The 18,117-nt window shown below is 44.2% G+C and overlaps 1 protein-coding gene across 2 annotated transcripts in view; it reads right to left on the reverse strand.

The window, feature by feature from the left end:
• Positions 1 to 7,500, reverse strand: part of beat-VII (beaten path VII) — a 40,038-nt gene extending 32,538 nt beyond the window's left edge. For both annotated transcript variants that reach the window (XM_017237364.3, XM_070280903.1), the window contains exon 1: positions 6,886 to 7,500. In XM_017237364.3, the coding sequence (XP_017092853.2) occupies positions 6,886 to 6,943 (58 nt within the window). In that variant the 5' untranslated portion in view covers positions 6,944 to 7,500. The remainder of the gene's footprint in view (positions 1 to 6,885) is intronic.
• Positions 7,501 to 18,117: the final 10,617 nt, after the last annotated feature.

An 18,117-nucleotide genomic window follows, 5' to 3' on the forward strand; every position in this document is an offset into this window, starting at 1 on the left:
CCGGAACGCTGAGTCACCTGCCGCATATTAACTGCAGGCATTAAAGACAGAAAACAGTCAACACTGGCTACATCAGCTTCTGAAGCTATTAAGTTTTCCCACCACTACACCGCACACAAAACCACATCTTGGACATCCAAACATGTCCAGGACACACAGACCCGTACCAATTAATTAAGCAGCTGCTGCCCAAGGAAAACAATTGACTTTAAACTGGGATTTTTACACAGAGAAGAATAAGTAATTTTAGGGAAATTTAGGCCCCTGAATCTACCTTCCAAAAATCATTAGAGCAGTACAAATTTCCTTTCAGTGTATTTATTGCCAGCAGATATCTGGAAGATAGATATCCTAACATACGCCGATGGCTGTGAGCGGCTTAACTGCTTAAGTTTTTAATCAAGGATAATTTGAAAATCTGCTCACTGCCACTGTGTGTATGAGGGGAGCCTTTGGTTTGGCTTGCCTTAATTTATGCCTTGCTTCCGGCTGGTTAAGTCTACGAATTACTGCCCGGCTTTTCGCACTTTGGCACTTGACAAACTGCGAGTTGTTTGACGGTTTGTCACACAATTCATGCAGCTCACTCAATTTGCAGTAATCACACTTTATTTGTCTCATTTCTGGTGTTCATAAAAAAAGCAAAAGTTCGACCCTTACTACATGGGTTTGGTTTGGTTTTCTGCCTTTGTTTCCGTATTGTCTGTCATGCGAGTGAGCGCGTGCCTAGATTTCTGGTAGTGTTTTATTGCCTACTTTGGGTCGTCCCACTCGTACAAGGATCCGCACTCTTTTATACACACACACACACACACACTCCTTTCTCGTTGGCCCGCTTTTATGCGTCCCGTTAACAATACTTTCAAGTGAGCACACACACACACACACAACTGCACTAAAATAAAATTACACACACTCACAGAGATTGGACGGGGAGGGGAGAAATGACGGGGTGGGGTGTAAAAACAAAACATTTGCCTTTCATTTGCGCCCCCTTTGCATAATAAAAATGTGTAGTTTACTTCGCTTTTTTCCTAGCCCTGCCCCTGCCGCCCTGCTGCCCTCCCCCCACATACACCCAACCACTCCCTCTCGGTTGGCCAACTTTGCTAGCCCTTTTTCCAGGCATTTGCCGTCGTTATTGTTTGTTTGTTTTTGTTCCCTGTTTTTACTCCGATCCTTCCCCGCCCTCGTTATCCTTGTTGTGCTCCTCCTGGTGTCTCCGTGGGTGCGGCTTGTATGAGTATGTGTGACATTTCCGGCTCTGTTTAATTTTCCATTCAGCCAGCTCCACTCTTTCGCCGAGATATTCTTTTTTCGGCCATTTAATGCGAGTTCTTTTTTACTTGGGCTTACAATAATAAACTTTTTAGTGCCTAGACATGTTTTTATTTAGTTAGAGTGCAGGCAGTGCGAAAAGGATGCCACCACAGATAGGAGCGACTCTCAGGCAGTCACAGGCTTTTTTAATTAATTTTGCCTACTGGCGGCGAATTGTTTTGATGTGCACCATGCGGCTTTATAACGTCTGTCTGTGAGTCTATCGCGGCAATAAAATACAACACAAACTCCGCAAGGGGGGACGACTTTAAATTGTCCTAGGCTTTTGGCAGTGATTAAATTGTTATGACTGTTGTGGAGCAGGGAACACAATAATGCACTGACAAAATTAATCTTTAAAATTTGAGTAAGGATTATCATTTTTTTTGAAGGATTTTAAAGGACAAAAAATAGTATTTTTAATATGACTTTATGGAGTTTAACAAAACTCAAATTTTCCAGTTTCCCAGTACACAGTTTAAAATATCATTTTTAAGAGTCTCTCATTTTTGTTCAGTCTACAGCTCGTTTATATCTATCCTTGAATCTCCGTTTCTTCCGTTTACCACCAGAAAATGTCCTGGCCGTTCCCCTCGACTCTTAATGACCTGTGCCCACTCTTACAAATGGAGAACCAGGCCCATAACTGCGTGACTGTACTTCTGTGATTTCAATGCTTCGGCACAGGTTCAATTTATGCGTTTTGCTGTCATTTGATTTGCTTGACCACACGCCTCGCTTATGGCTTAAGCTCTTTTGGATTCCGGATTTTGGGCCAACAATTTATGCGCCATCACTTTTGCCTCCGAATCCCAGTCCAATTCCCAATTCCAGTCCGATCTGTCCTTTATGCTGCTACACTGAGTTTGTGGGCTTCCTTCTAAATCCCTTAAAACCTCAAAAAAGCAAAGTCCTAGCCTGTCGTAACCGGCCGGACTGGCCGGATCATTCATTTATTTTGCAGGAATTGCCGGCAGCGTTTGACTTTCGTTTTGCTTTAAACTGCTCTCGACCTTTGTCAAAAGTTTTGAGGCCAAAAACTTTGTGGCAAAAATCAAACTGTGGATAATGATGAATGCGGCCAGCACTTTGTGGACTAATGCTCCGACTCCTGGCATGTGGGCCTGAATAATTAACGCATCGTTGGGCAGCATTCTGGCCAGGCCCAAACCCGATTTCGGACTCGGATGTGACCGCAATTCCCAGCTCTTTCTCCTGTTTGTTTGTCACTGAATGAGCGAGTCGGTCAATTTACATTTCGATTTCACTTCCTGGTGAACATTTTCCTGCCATTTTTTCTCGCAGTTTGTCGATTCTTTGCGTGTGACTGTCAAATTTATGGATCCTTGGAAAATTTATTTGGGGTCGACCCAGTGTGATTAGGGTTTGCAGAGATTTATGCTGCAGTTGCTTCCTGCTGCGCGAGTCCTTATTAAGGCTCATTAAGGCCGGCGCGGGATTAAGTTCAAAGAGGACCGGACCGACCGGCTGTTGGGAGGCAATAAAATATAAATGTCATCAGTTTCGCTTTAGGGGAAAATGTAAAAAAGAGCGCTCCCGCCGCTTCTGTCAACAGCAACAACAGCCACCGAACCAGGAGCCGGAGCAGAAGCACCATCGTCTGCTCATAAACTCATAAATTTAGTGAAAAATGGCAAATCGATTCCGCTTTTTCTGCGGTCGGTCATTGTTATTACAAAACTGTCAGACCCGGGGCCAAGTGTAAGGCAAATGCATCTCCTATCTCCACCTCCGGCTCTGACGAATCCTCTGGGCCGGACTCCCCCTCCACCCCGGCCAGTTGGCAAATCCCTTTTGATAAAGTACTTTCCGTCCTCCGATGTGGAGGCTGACTGGCAAGTTGCGATGGCTGCTCGGCTTCGAGCTCAAGTGTCGCATTATGGCCATTCTCGGAGGCAACGCCTCGATGGCTTCGCAGTTTTCAGCTCAGTTCGTTTTAGTGGTGGATTTGGCAATAAGAGGCGACCAGATTTATGCAACTGCTTTCATGCGTAATTATTTGCTGACATCTTAATAGTTTTTTCAAGTCGCCTTAGCCGCTTTGACGCTTTTATTTGTAGGAAATTTTACAACCGAAAATAGCTGACAATCGGGTTTTCTTTGCTTTGGCTTTGGTTTTTTTTTTCGATGGTACGAGTTGCTACATAAATATTTTAGATCCTACACTTAGGCATAATTGTTTTGCGGAAGCTTTCTTTTTTATTTGCTGGCTGTGATCCGACCCCCTCCAGCTTCCTTTCAAGCAGCTGGCATCTGTCACCCGCCCTCATACGAGCGTGTGTATTTATACCACACATATATATACTAAGGAGTCCTTTTTAATGGGGCCCCCGTTTAACGACATTGCCAGGAGCACCATAAATAATACAAATAATAGAAAACGGAGAAATATAAAATTCGTTTTTCTTGTTTGGGCTGATGGTGCCGCTTCTGCTTTCGCTGTCTTTCTGACAATTTGTCGTGTGAGCAACTTTTTGATAGGCCGCACCGCACTCGAGTCTCGAGTCTCGAGTCTGGAGTCTCACTTATTGCCCGCCGATAAACCTGGCGTACTTTTCTCGCCTCTCTCTTTGGCCACCTAAGTCTGTCTCTTTCTGAGCGTCCTGCTTCGGGTAGGCCAAAAACAAGCTTAAGTCCTTGTCGTCCTTGGCGAGGCGCCGCCACCTTGGGGCTTTTAAGTTTGACGCTCGTTTATAGACTTTGCACACTTTGCATTTACTTTACGGCGCCGCTGATGCGGCTGATAATAAGACCACGCGGCGTATGCGCAATGCCAAGGAGGAAACAGGGCACTGGAGGAGAGGTAAACAACACAAAAACAATGGAATAAACGAAAGTTAGGCAAAGTTTTTACAGCCCGATACACACACGCCTCTGAGACACCTATCCCGCATCCACCAGTCAGCATCCAGGAACTGGCGACCGTCCTCCGTGGCGGATTTCGCCTGGGGCATCCACAAGGCCCAGACTCTTGGAACTTGGAACTCACAACTCTCGGGCATTGCTTTTGTTTCGGTTGAGCCGAAGCTTGTTTTATAACTTTTTGATTGTCTTTGCGCCAAATTTGTGCAAAATTGTTCAAGACCTGAGCCTCGAACGCCTCGCACCTGAAAATTGTTCGCCATACATTACGGCTGCCATGTATAATATTTGGCTTAATCTGATTTCTGCCACTCAAGTTAACTTCGACAGCAGGCGGGTCAAAACTTCGCCCGTGGCAGAGCAACAATTTATAGACCGTTTACAATATTTATTTCGATTGGTAAGGCCAACTTTCTCTTCCGGGATCTGTTGCCATATTCTTAGGTAGGGGGAGAGTCTATTAAAGTGCAATGCCAACCAGATGGGCAAGCGGCAGGCTGGGAAACTTTCATTAGATATGCCAAAAGCGTCTTTGCACAAGTCAGTATTCGTATTGCGAGGCCTTGAGGGCATTGAGGGTCGTTTGGGGACCGGGGGAAGGCAACTTGCTTTGTCAAAGTCGTCACATGTCATACGGCAGCCGGCAGACGGCCGGGCAGAATCCTGGCAGCCAGTCAGGCATCCTGACATCCTGGAAGAGCCGAGCAGTCAGTTAGTCTGCTGCAGGCTACGGGCGTCCATCTTCTCGTTTTCCCCTTGCCGCTCGAGGCTTCCATCTCCACAGCTGTCCCTGGCTGTCGTCGGAGTGATGTGTGTACAGTGAGTACACATCCGCAGCCACATCCTCACACAGCCACTGTGGGGTCTTCAGTTGGCCCGAAGGGCAGACGCAGCCCTGCCATTGAGGTTTCTCTGAGTGTACATACTTGCCTTGTTATTGCTGCCGCCGTCGTCGCAATTATTACATTTGTATGGACATGTGGCCACATTAAGTATACGACGCGAAGGCCAGCCCTTGCCTCAAGCTGTTGCTGCTGCTGCTGCTTCAGTTGATGCTGAAGTGGCTGTTAGCCAGTGGCTTGACACAATATTTATTCAAACGCAAATGTGTAGTAGTTCTGCAGTTCGCTGTTTAGTTAGTCAAATTGATTTATGTTTTGCTTTAATTTCAAAATTAAATTTACCATCAAGAGTTTGGCAAATACAGGGCTATTGGCTGTTGGCTGTTACTCCTTTGGCCAAGAAGAGTGAGTATGCCCGTCACGTGCGCCTTTTGTTGCTTCTGTAAATAAGTGCTCGACAGTCTTGCCAACTCAATTAAGCCGTCAAGCGAGCGAGTGCTGAGTGGGCTAACTAATGAACTCCACGGCCCGAAGAGAAGCCTCTTTCACCACCACCGCCCACATAAATAATTCAATCACAACAATTTCAGCACGGAAAATCAATAATAATCGCATCAAGTGTCGGGGGGCAGTTTCGATTACACTTTTCGAACCAAGCAACGTGTTTAAATTCTTAAGGACCCGTACACTCGGAATACTCGGAGCACTCCGGCCGAGTGCCGAGTGGCAGGGCTGCTAATCTGTGGCATGGGTCTCCATAAAGATTCATTTCATTTAATGACTTGAAATTGATTTCACTGTGGCATCGGCGCATTTTATATGACGCTCCCGACCGAGAATCTTGCCGCCGGGTAAATTGCAAAAACGTGCTTTACGACAGGATGATCTCCCAGCTCCTTCTGCTGCTCCTTGGCGTATTAATTTTTCAGCAATTACGTTGCCAGCGACAACGTGTAATAGATACGAGCGGAAAGCTCCCAGCCAATGGGGTTCTTGTGTTTTACGAGCTACTCATTGAGTTTTTGATTAACTTTAGCCCGAAATGAAGCCGTAATGGAATTTAACTTTGTGGCATACTTTGCACAGCTTATTGGCTCGCTAATCAAATTAAATTTGCCAAACGTAGTCCCCATTAGCAGCGACATTTGCAATTCATTGATCACGCCATCAGGCTGGCAGTGCATGTTGCAAGTGCCACTGCTGCTGATAAGGTAATAATTTACAATTTATTAAAATAAAAAGCATGCGCAACCTGTAAACGACTCGGACTTCCTTCTGCTTACCGCACGGCCTGGTCCTCTGGGACCTCCACATCACCCCACACCGCCCAAGGTTCGGACCACACTGGACCGTAGCGGAATGTTTATGAAGTAAATAATCGAAGCGTGCCCCATGAATTATTCATGAGTCTTATGGAAAAGGCAGCAGCCAAAGGTGGCAGGTGCTGAGAATGCGTCCGGCTGTTGCCCCGCCATCTGACTTCCCTTGCCCATTTTCGTCCTTGCCCTATGTGCGTGACATTCGACTTTTTCGGAGGTCCAAGAAGTAAAGTCTAACATGCCTGCCCACCATTTGCAATTAACCAGCAGAAGCCTTTCATCAGAAATTTTGCATATGCACACAAGAGTTAAATGGCAGTATTTATAAATAAATTGAAGAGGCCATTCCAAAGCCAATAGCTTGTTTGAAACTAAAACTGTGGCAAAATATTAAAATCTTTAAAAACTATTACACAAAGAGTTAGAAGTATTAAAATCAAATAATTTACGGTCAGACTTTAAATGAACATGAAAACATGACTTTAAATGAAAAACAAGGCATTTCCTCAAATTGTACTCACTTATTGGCTTTGTTTGCAGTAATCCTAAAAGTAAAGCGATTATCCAAAAAATATTCATATTTCCGTTTGGGTTTGTTCCGACTGAAGTGGCAAACAAATGCCTGGCTTCCGTCAAGTAAAAATTGCCTTGCAGGGGGATTTAGCCTAGGATTGAAATCCAAAATTCTCACAAAATTCGCACTTTCTTGAGCGGCTTGATTATCTTCACAAAACTAATGAATAATGTGGTAAGGTGGTTTGTTCTGGGGTTTAGAAGGGGTAAACTAATATGTGGGTTCTACTTTTGGCACCACCACCAACTACCAATCACGGCACATGAAGTATTGATCGCAGACTCGGAAAAGGAGTTACATGTTTGATTGAACGCGCGCAGCTAATTAATTCGCGCACTCGCAGATGCAAATTTTTGAGGAAACCCGCTAGCAGATGTCCTGCCTCTTCCTTTCTCGTCACTCACTCGCACTCACTGACACTGTCACTTTCACTTTCACTTTCACTCGAGCACACTACACTACAAAAGCAGAATCGAGTAGGGCTGGGGTAGCACTGGCTCCTGGCTCAAAAACCACTGGCTCCGGGGCTGTTTGCATGCGCGCACTTGTTGTGCTCGTCGCAAGCGTTTATCCTAGACTGAAGTGGCAGGCGCCACGCACTGCCAGCCTGGAAAATTGACGGCTCGGGATACACCCACACCTGAACCTCGACCAGAACCTTTCCCACCAAAAACCGAATCGAGAGTGGGCCGATGTGGGTGGGTGTGGGAGTGAAGTCCTTCCAATGCCACGAGAGAGTCAAAGCTTTCGCTCCGGAGCTTTTTCTCTCAATTATCCGGACAGTTGTTGCGCCACGGCAACAGTTCCTTGTCCCTAGCCCCTCCACTAAATGTTGTGCCGGTTCCAGCCACCCCTGACTGCTCGGCTTCGGAGTGGCAATCGACTGAATCAACAGGCTGCTGGATGGCTGATGGCAGGCGGTAGATGGCAGATGGTAGATGCCATTCCATTCACTTTGTTTGCGGACCGAATTGCTTTAAATGCATTAAGTGTGGCCCAGACGAGGCTTATGCCGCTCAACCACCAGCAATGTATTTTTAATTGCCTCAGAAATCGACTTTAATTGCTATTTGACAACACTATAATAGCTATTATTTTAAATTTATAATTGAGTCGTATGCTAAGGCAACGTGAAGCTCGAGTTATTCCAAAAAACGCAATGAATTCTTAATACTTTCAGCAATTGACATTAATTGGATTCTTTCGACATCAGTTCGTGTTTTACCATAAACAGTCAATTTAAATGCCAATAATATTTTAACCCTCATTCTGTTTGCTGTTTGAAATGTTTACAATCATAATTTACTTCGGAAAAATATTCAAATATGCATGGAGACTCGGCGGGACTAAAATATTATAATTTTTGTTTCGAAAACACTCAATTATATTCCATACAACGACCAGTTATCGAACACTGACCCCATTGTTACCGAAGCTGCTCTAACTCCTTCGCTGTCTACGTTGCTGACAGGGCATTACTCATTCCCTGTAATATTCTCCGGTTGACAGGAGTTCCTCGTTTCGATTCCAACTTGCCTCTTGGCAGCTGAATAGAGTCCTTGACGGTGGCACTTTGCGGGAAATGGCATTTAAGTTTTGGAATAAATGATGGAATAAATGAACACGGAATTATTTAAGCTAATTAACCATTTAAGACGTCCACACATCTCCGGCACGTGGTAATCTTGCCTGCGTTTTATAGGACTTCTACTTTTTAAATTAACGGCGGTGAGGAGCTCCGTGATGGCACATGGCCGTAAACTTTTACGTCCGGCTCAGCACACGGAGGATCAGGGCACCACCAGCGTGTCCTGCGCATGGTCATTTAATTTTCCCAACGTCCGTCCACTTTTAATTACAAACAATCAAATCAGTTTGTGTTTGCTTTTTTCCGCCATTGTGCGACAACCGCGGTGGGCGATGGGCTAGATGGCCAGACTGGTTCTCCTCCAGAGTCCGGGCCCGGAGCACATCATTGTCACAAGTGAGCGGCAGGTCTGCGGAGGAGCTTCAGCTCTGCAACGCCAACCATTTTGTGTTTTCTGTATGTGTTTGGACTTGTGCTTTGACTGCCAGGCTGTCATCATTAGTGACCACAACACAAAAGTTGACATTGCGCTAAATGGGAACATGGCCGGTTGGTCACCAGCTTGTTTATCCTAGTCAGGGTGTATGTGTTTTCGAGGGAGGGGTTCCCTGGCATACCTCGCCCAAGGTATTAAGTCATAAAAAGAATGGTACTCGCTAATTTGCGAAATTATATTCCCCACCTCCGCCTAACGTCTCATTCCAACAAATGTCCTCGCCCCGCCCATAGGTCTGACCACTCAACAGCCTTCGGTCAGGGCCATCATAAGCGGTTGAATTAAACAAAAAAATTGCAAATATGTATTCTTGTTATTTCACAGTTTACACTAAAAATGGAATAAATGCAAACAGAATTCATTCCTATTTCCCAGCAATATTTGTTTATGTAAATGTTGAGAATATTTTGATAGGCGCAGAATTTTTGAGTTTCTGGCAACTGGCACAACTGAAAATTAATGAAATACCAAAAAAAAATGCAGAAAATGCAGCTGACGGAAAAATAATATAAATCCTGCAACCGCTAGTTTTTCCCACACATTTATGACGCATACATTTGGTTGAAAACCCATCAACCTCTGGCACATAAATCATAAAGATATTATAATCAAATATTTCCTCATTCAACTAAAAACTTTTATCATAAAATAAGAGAGTAAAGCTAACTTCGGACGGAATCCTGATCCTGAATCCTGAGACAAAATATTTTTTCGATTTTTTGTCCATTTTTGTGATGGGATTCCTTGAAAATGCGGTTTTCCCCTATGGGGTCCACAGTGATGGCTATATCTTCCCCAATTCTCATCCGATTCTCAAGCGGAGTACCTTAAACGATTTCTGGATCGATTTGCCACCATTCTGCATCAAAATCCTGAGACAAAATATTTTTTCGATTTTTTGTCCATTTTTGTGATGGGATCCCTTGAAAATGCGGTTTTTCCCTATGGGGTCCACAGTGATGGCTATATCTTCCCCAATTCTCATCCGATTCTCAAGCGGAGTACCTTAAACGATTTCTGGATCGATTTGCCACTATTCTGCATCAAAATCCTGAGACGAAATATTTTTTAAATTTTTTGTCCATTTTTCGTGATGGGATCCCTTGAAAATGGGGTTTTCTCCTGTATGGCCCACAGAGATGGCTATATCTTTCCCAATTCCCATCCAATTCTCAAGCGGAGTACCTTAAACGACTTGTGGATCGATTCTCCACCATTCTGCATCAAAATCCTGAGACGAAATATTTTTTAATTGTTTTGTTTATTTTTCGTGAAGAGTTTCTTGATTGGGTTTCCCCCTACCCCCTAATTTTACACTGTCGTTAACTTTAAAACTGAGAGACATCCATTCAGGAGGTGATCCTGATCATTAATATATATACTTTATAGTGTCCAAGCGAATTTTCTAAAAATAGAAGAGGAGTTGGCATGCCACAAGCCAATTGCAGACACCCAGGATTGCGATGCGAGACAAATGCAAGTAAAGCCGGTGTTAAACAAAGGCTGGGCATTGGTGCCTGGGTTTTATTTTTTGTTCGTTGTCGCTTTGGAGAGCAGAGCTACGTGAATAACAACAGCAAACAAAGCTCATTTACAGGGGAAATAGCCTAAGTGCAAAAACCATTTAAATGCAAATTAAGCACAAAGTGAAAACATGTGAACAAAGCGGCAAACACACGGCCGAGTGTACTGGGGCACGCACACAGGCTGGCGGTGGCTGGCACGTATTTGGGGCAGGCTCCTGTTTTTGGCTTCCTCTGGCTTTCGAAGGAATGCCCAACTTTGGGCTATTCTAAATGTAAAATAGTTTGGAGCCGCAACCCACAACAAATACCTTTGGCGGAGACCTAAGCAGAGCCCCGCCTGCTCGTGTTGCGATTTAAATAAATTCATATGCATAAATGGGCCAGGGAAGTCAACTGCAGCTGACAAAGTCAACAGCCTGCCCTATGCCCGGTAATTGACTCCAAGATCCAGGCCCAAAGATATGACCAGGTCACTCACTACCCACCTGCTGGTCCTTGGGCCTGAGTCCTTGTTCGTTTGTCCGGCAACTTCACGAGCAATTTACCCTGCGTATCAGCACCAGGCTAATGAAGTTACACACGTCTCCACGACTCTCCCGGCTCCAACCGAGAGGTGCATTACACCGGACACTGGTCGCCGTCAATTGCACACCAGTTGAATGGCCTCCACTCAATGGGCTGCCACAGGCCTCGAACGACCTGTATGCGTGCCAGTGGCCAAGTTGGAAATTACTCCCAGAGGGATTTGTCCAATTTATGTTGTTTTTTATGTCAATAATGTCGAAATGTAGTCATGAACATAATGATAAGTGCCTAGTACTTTGCAATATTAACATGTCAATCAATTTTTTTCCAAAACATGTATTTCGTATGTAATTAAGCTAATCAATTTTAAATTTAAGTAGAAAATGCTTGGATTATAATTTCTGAAAGTAGTTTAGGCTTCTCAACCCCCTTTCGTGTGTACCCATGGATTGTAAATTCCATGGCAATTCCACGTCCGAGTTCGCGATGCAATAGTCTTTGAATATTTCGCACCACAAGCCATGGGTGCTCTACCGGCAGGTTGTCCGAGTGCTGGTCTTATTTATGTGCACTTAACAAACAGAGCGGGAAACGACATCACTCCCCTGCGGGGGAGAGTTGGGGCTTCCGGGATACACCACCCAGACATTGCAAATTGAGCAGCCAGCCGCAATCATTTTTCCCCTGCAGAGAACGAGCGAATTGGGAGTCGTTTAGCACATTCCATAGCCGGACCAGATTGCACTGGGATCTGGGTGCAGAATGACCAGACCCGAACACAATCATGCTTTTCTAGATTCTGTGCGACAAAAAATGTTCGACTATGTGGAAATCCATATTATTGATTTTTGGAATGGAATAGAGAAACAATCAAGGCTTCGAATGAAATCCATCAAGATCAACGTTCTCAGTTAAATGAGAAAATAATAATCCACCCTATCTCCAAAAAGTTTACCCAGGGAATTGAGTAATAAAGCCCCAGCTCATGATGCTTCCTTCGACATTAGCTTGTTGATTTTGTGACTGTTTCGATGATGCGTTCATTCTTGTAAAATCTTATTAACTTTCATTGTTGCTGTTGGTGAGGCGGCTGCTGCCAATGCCCGGTCATGTATCAACTGTCACAATGAAGTTTCACCAGCACGGATGGCCCTGGCCAAGCCCAGACCTCAGACCCCAGGATCCTAACCCCAAAACCCCAAACCAAATCCGACCCACATTCGACGCCCAGACTCATCATTGTGCTTACAGTTCATTTGATATTAATATAGACGCTCTCTGGTCAGTCGTTGCTGCTGTTGCCGCTACATATGTTTTCATTTGTTTGACGCTGATGATGACAACCCTCATCAAAAGTTTGCGCCGATGGCCGCTCGATTGCTCGGGCGAGTGGTCAACGGCTGTTGACAGGCCACTTTGACATCGTGTGGGTCGTGGGTGTACCAGCTTGTATGTGTGCACTGTGTATGATACATAATTAAAAAGCAGAGGGGCTCGGGTGGCCGGATGACTGGGACAGAGTAAGGACAGAGTCCCAGACAAAGGCTAGGGCAACTTTTGATGCCACTCTCAGATACACATACAATTTAACGTAATGGCCAAAGGGACAAAAGTTTCTGATTTTCAACATGAAAGTAAACAAGTTGCTTCCAGGTAATTTATTAAGCTTCATCTGCTGCTCTAACCCATATCGGTACGATTTCCGTCGAATCATAGGCATTAGCCCTCGGTAGCAAGTCAAGCAAGATGGAAGCAATCGGAAAAAAGGGAAAAAGTTCGGCCAGCGAAAAAACCAACCAACTCGGAGGTGCAAAGTCAATGAAAATCAAGTGCTAGAAGCCGGATCCCCTAAAGCTTTGGGTAAAGCCAAAGCCAATGCCAACAAAAAATTGCCATAGCGAACTGTGAAGGCCTCGGGTTGAAAAATAGAAAGGGAGGACGAGCAGAAATCATTTGTAGTAATTGAAATCGAACAAAGCAGAAGTTGCACAGCAAAACGAGCTGCCACTGGGGGTCTGAACACAAAATAAATGTACACACCATAGAGGAAACGAAGGTTTTTGGTTTTGTCTGGTTTCGAAGCGCCCGAATGATTTCTAGCTCCAGCCTCTAGCCTTCAGCCTGCAGCCTTGCAAACTCACTTCCGCCGCACCACCATATACCTATTAGAGGTCTGCATGAATAGCTAAAAAACGACATTCAAATGCACAGCCTCGAAAATGAATTGAGTGAGATAGAATGCTGAGACGAAAATTAATGAATGAGTGAGTGCGACTGTGTAGGTCTCACTCGCACAACATTCGGGGGATGAAAACCGAATTGAATGAGTTAGAGTTACAGTTCGCATTCGAATTGTTTCGAATGCATTCTAGAATGTACGATAGAACTATGCATATTTGCCTGTATTTTTAGACGCTGATAATAAAATAATTCAAAAGTGAATTAAGTCATTGATTTTTTTTCCAGAAATATTCATTATTATGCTGTATATTTTATTTTACATATTTTATATATATATATATATATATTTATATATTATTATATATATTTATATTTATATATATATATATATATATATATATATTTATATATTTATTTATATAAATGTAAAAATATTTTCAATATTTATGAATAAATAATTTTCCAGCACAATTTTGCCGCTAAAAAAATTTGCAAAATAATTTAATTACTATTAAATTAACTAAACAATAAACACTAAGAATAACAGTTAAAAACCAAAGTAAAAAAACACTATCATAATTAACCTTTCGGTCAATTCCCTTATTATTAAAGAAGTATTTAAGAAGCGTTTTGAGCAACAGAAGAAAATAAATGAATGCATAGAGTGTGTTAAAAACCATTCGAGACATTCGGCTGCATTCCTCATTCCAAAAGCACTCTTTTTACTTCCCACCCCAACTCACTCTGTTTCAAAGCAAGAGAATGTCCATGAGTTACAATGCTCTCTCACTCTCTCACTCCCTCTCATTCAATTCGTTGTGTCTCTTGCACTCATTCATTCTATTCCATTCGGATGTATTCTATGGCTGAGGCAATAAGAATGTATTCCTGCAGATCTCTAATACCTATATATATATATACATATATCTACGAGTCATATATGCCACTGCCAGTCACAGACGATTTGCGGAACATGTGTTGAAAACGTGTTCAACACGGCGACATTGGCAAAGCCATTGCTCGCGTACTGTATGCCATTTGTGCAACAGCGCTTCCAGGACGCCGAGATGGGAGAACGCTGGATGGCAGGAGCGAAAATCAGCAACAATTCATGTGTGAGCTGCACATGCAATCGTGCATAGACGGCTTAGACGCCCATCTTGAATGACGTTAATGCGACTTAGCGGCAATCTTAGTGCGCCGCTTGACATTTACCTTCACCTAAGTATATACGTATGCAAATCGTACCAACACACGTACACCCCTCTTGCCATAATAGGCAGCCGCTTGTCTACTCATTGAATTCATGAATTGATTGGGTTCATCCCTTCACACCGACTCGAAGGCACAAAGGCCGTCAGACGGGGCGTATACGTAATACTTGGTAATCACAGGTCCCCAAGCAAGAAGAGCTAAGTGAGCTGCTAACTTGATTATTCACTGTAAATCACGTAAGCTTTTAAAATTTAATTCTCACAAATTGGCCGTCTGACGAGAATTAATAAAGGCGAGTAACAAAATCAATTAAAACGAAGTAATCCAGATTTTGCTGCTGATTCTCGCAAAAAGGCTGCCGGCTTGTACTGGCGTGTCCTTATGTTGGCCACAACTATGGTTTCTGTGGATGCCAGCAGGAAATGTCTGGGAAACGGAAATCGTACACACAAGCTGGCTGACCATTTATCGTTAATTGTACAGACGATATCGAATTGCATTCCATCGAATGCCGGAGCACAAGGTCGCTGCCAAGCGATGGGTATATTTGAAATATAAGAACAGTCAGCAACAAGTCAGTCAATGCATAAAAAATGAGTGCAGCACCACGTACACATATCACTGTTTCCGAATGCTTTTCAGGCTGATTGGCACTTAATTTGCCATTCAATTGATGCAACTTGATTTTTGCACAGTCTCTTAGTCTGTTGTTTTGTTTAATGCAAATGCGGTGACTGTTTGCCAATCGGTGCGTGTTAATTAACTGCACGATGCCGGCCGGGTATGCTAATGTAAATAAAAATGCAATTGCCGCTAACTGCCACGGTTATGGTTGCCTTTTGGTCCAGTTACGCTCGCACGTGCTCTGAAAATGTGGGGGGATGAATGTGCATGTGAATGCGAATGTGAGTGCAAGTGTTCGCTTGAGTGCACTCAAACACTTTTGCTGCCTCGACGATTTCAATAACGCAGCGGTACATCGATGGTGCAGCTCGGTCAGAGGGCAGGATCAGTAACTGGAGTAGGAGCAGGTGCAGCAGCCGGAGGTCCTGTCGAGTGGGTCGTGCCATGCTTTAGCCATTTGGCCCCCAGCTCGCCATGGTCAGATAGACAATTGATGCTCCCTGCTTGGCTTGGCATGTATGTTTAACCTGCCAGTTGGCCAGACGTGCATTTGGCCGTTCCACAGAAAAAAACATGGTCCGTAAACGCCTGATTGACCTATGTATATGGAACACTGACCAATTTGCCTCCATATTTTATCATATAAAATTTCAGTGCCTGAAAAAATTAATTTACGGTGTTCAAGATCCAATCAATAACCAGTTTTTTGCTCGGTGCTTATAGATTTTTATGGAAAAAGTTCTTGAAAAAACGAATGGGAGTGTGTGGCGATAAGAGCACACCATCCATTCGGTATTCAAATTAGTTTAAATCGCATTTGTCTCGCGTGAGCTGAGGTGTTCGTTGTGCAAGTGGCACGTCCCCAGAACTGCAGTTACATTCGCCACACTCGACGGCAAATCAAATTTAGTAAAAGTCACTCCCAAGTAAACACAATCACCCAAAGACTCAGAGCCCGGGAACAGGGTCCTGGGAAGCCAGAGTTGCACATGAGCGCCATTCTGTCACAGACAGAACAGGAACAGTTTGGTTTTCAATTAAATTTATGGCTGGTCAACGCTGTGCCAGATGAGAGCCGGAGGAGAAGGCAAATGGGGGGGACATAGTTTCACAAGGACACTACGGGTGGGCGCTCCACTTTAATGGCAGCATATTCAGCTGGGGACTGAAATCTAAAAGCTAAAAGCTACAAACGGCCCGAATCGGGTCGAGTCGAGCAACGGCAAAGTTCATTTCGGCGTGAAAGGACGAAAATCGATTAGATCCAAATCTTTTAATAAGTTTCATTTCCGTTTTGTGCTGCCTTTCGCTCCGGCTCCTGTCTGTGGCTGAGCCATCCCCCCATGACACGCCCCCCCCCCCCCCGCCTTGGATCCACATGCAGCCACTCCCATATTTGCATTGCGGCCCGGGGGCAGGGGCCAAGGAAGGGTTGGGTGTTCTACTGTCTGCCACCCCCTTTTATTACGTGTATTAGGGTGCGATTTGGAAATTGCGGTTCAATTGAGTTTCGGGACTTGTCGATTGCCGGCAGTCAAGTGGTTGCAAAACAAATTAGGCCAAACGGAATAAGGCCACGCTCCGCCCACACGCTCGCCACACATCCACCCAGTTGGCAGCGATTTATGATTGACTTGTCGGCCAATCTGTATCCATTGTCATCGATAATTCGAAAGCACGATCCGTATTTGCCACCTCACGCATGAATAATGCATGAGAGGGTCCTGTGTTTTCGAATTAAGGCATTAACAAATCGATTCCCAAGAAAACCTAATTGTCCTGAGACCAACTGTCCTGTTCGCAAACACGGAGGGTGTTATGGCTCATAGAGAACGACATCGGCCTTCACAAGCGACTTACCCGGCTAAAAACAAAAGGGATAATGATACATGACTAACAGACTTGGCTTACAGAAAAGCAGTCCATAGCTAATGCAGAGAGAAAAATTTATCGTGATATAGTTTGTGATTATCCTGAAGGTCAATAGTGCGAAATTTGTACTACCAACACGACCTCACCCAGATTTAATTGAATATTGATCTTGCTGACCTTTATATGATATGTTTTATTTCATTTGTTTTCTCCAAAAACAGTCTTTGAAAGCTCAGCTGCGGCTTTTGGCCATGGCTTTTTCAACGCTTTGTGGTGTCTTTTCCTTTAGCCTTCTTAATTGGCTGCGATGTGACACACATATGCACCTTCAGGCCTGCACGTATGCCACGTCATCAAATCATTCACACGAAGCCAAAAAGTAAATAACACTATTTTACTCGCACCGCAACTTATTTCCGCTTTACGAGCACTTCAAGTTTTATGAGACTTTTTCATTACTTTAGCGCCGAGGCACATGAATGATGTGGCAGCTTGTCGAGCTCCTGGATATTCTCATTCTCTCTTCCGATTTCGATTCAATTCAGAATTAGGTTTCGCACTTTTTGCGGCGAGGAAAGCTTTTGCCACATTAGGAAGATAAGCATTAACTGACAGGCGAAGAAGCCAGGACACGCCAACGGCTTCGCACATCTCCCTCATCGTTTGATGGCTTTAATTCCTTCCAAACGTGGCTTTTTTTGTGGACTGCCACTATAGTTGGGTGGTGTGCTTTAAAGTCCCTCACACACGGGACAGTAATTACATGTTTAAATGTCCCCAGACGGGAAAATGAAGCGGGTATGTTAAAGAGCAATTAAAAATAATCGATATGCAACACCGGCGGACGGCAATCGAGCGAACGGTCAAAGGCGAAACCCAAACCCCAGGACAATTAAATTTAGAGCGAAAACCCCTGCGAGCAACCCAAACGATAACAATTTTTCACAAAGGATTAGAGCTGTCGGCAACACGTCGGCACTTGGCAATGTTTGCAGTTATTGTTGTTGTCCCAGCAAATTACATTTCCCCAAGGCCAATGGTTTCTATTACTATTGGAGCTGTTGGCGGTGCTGCTGGTGCTGCTGATTCAAACCGCAGAGCCAACTGTTTGTTTAATTAAATTGCAAAAGCGAACTGAAACGAAAATATCCT

This window comes from Drosophila bipectinata, chromosome 3R, assembly GCF_030179905.1.
Source record: "Drosophila bipectinata strain 14024-0381.07 chromosome 3R, DbipHiC1v2, whole genome shotgun sequence".
Classification (NCBI taxonomy): Eukaryota; Metazoa; Arthropoda; class Insecta; order Diptera; family Drosophilidae; genus Drosophila; species Drosophila bipectinata.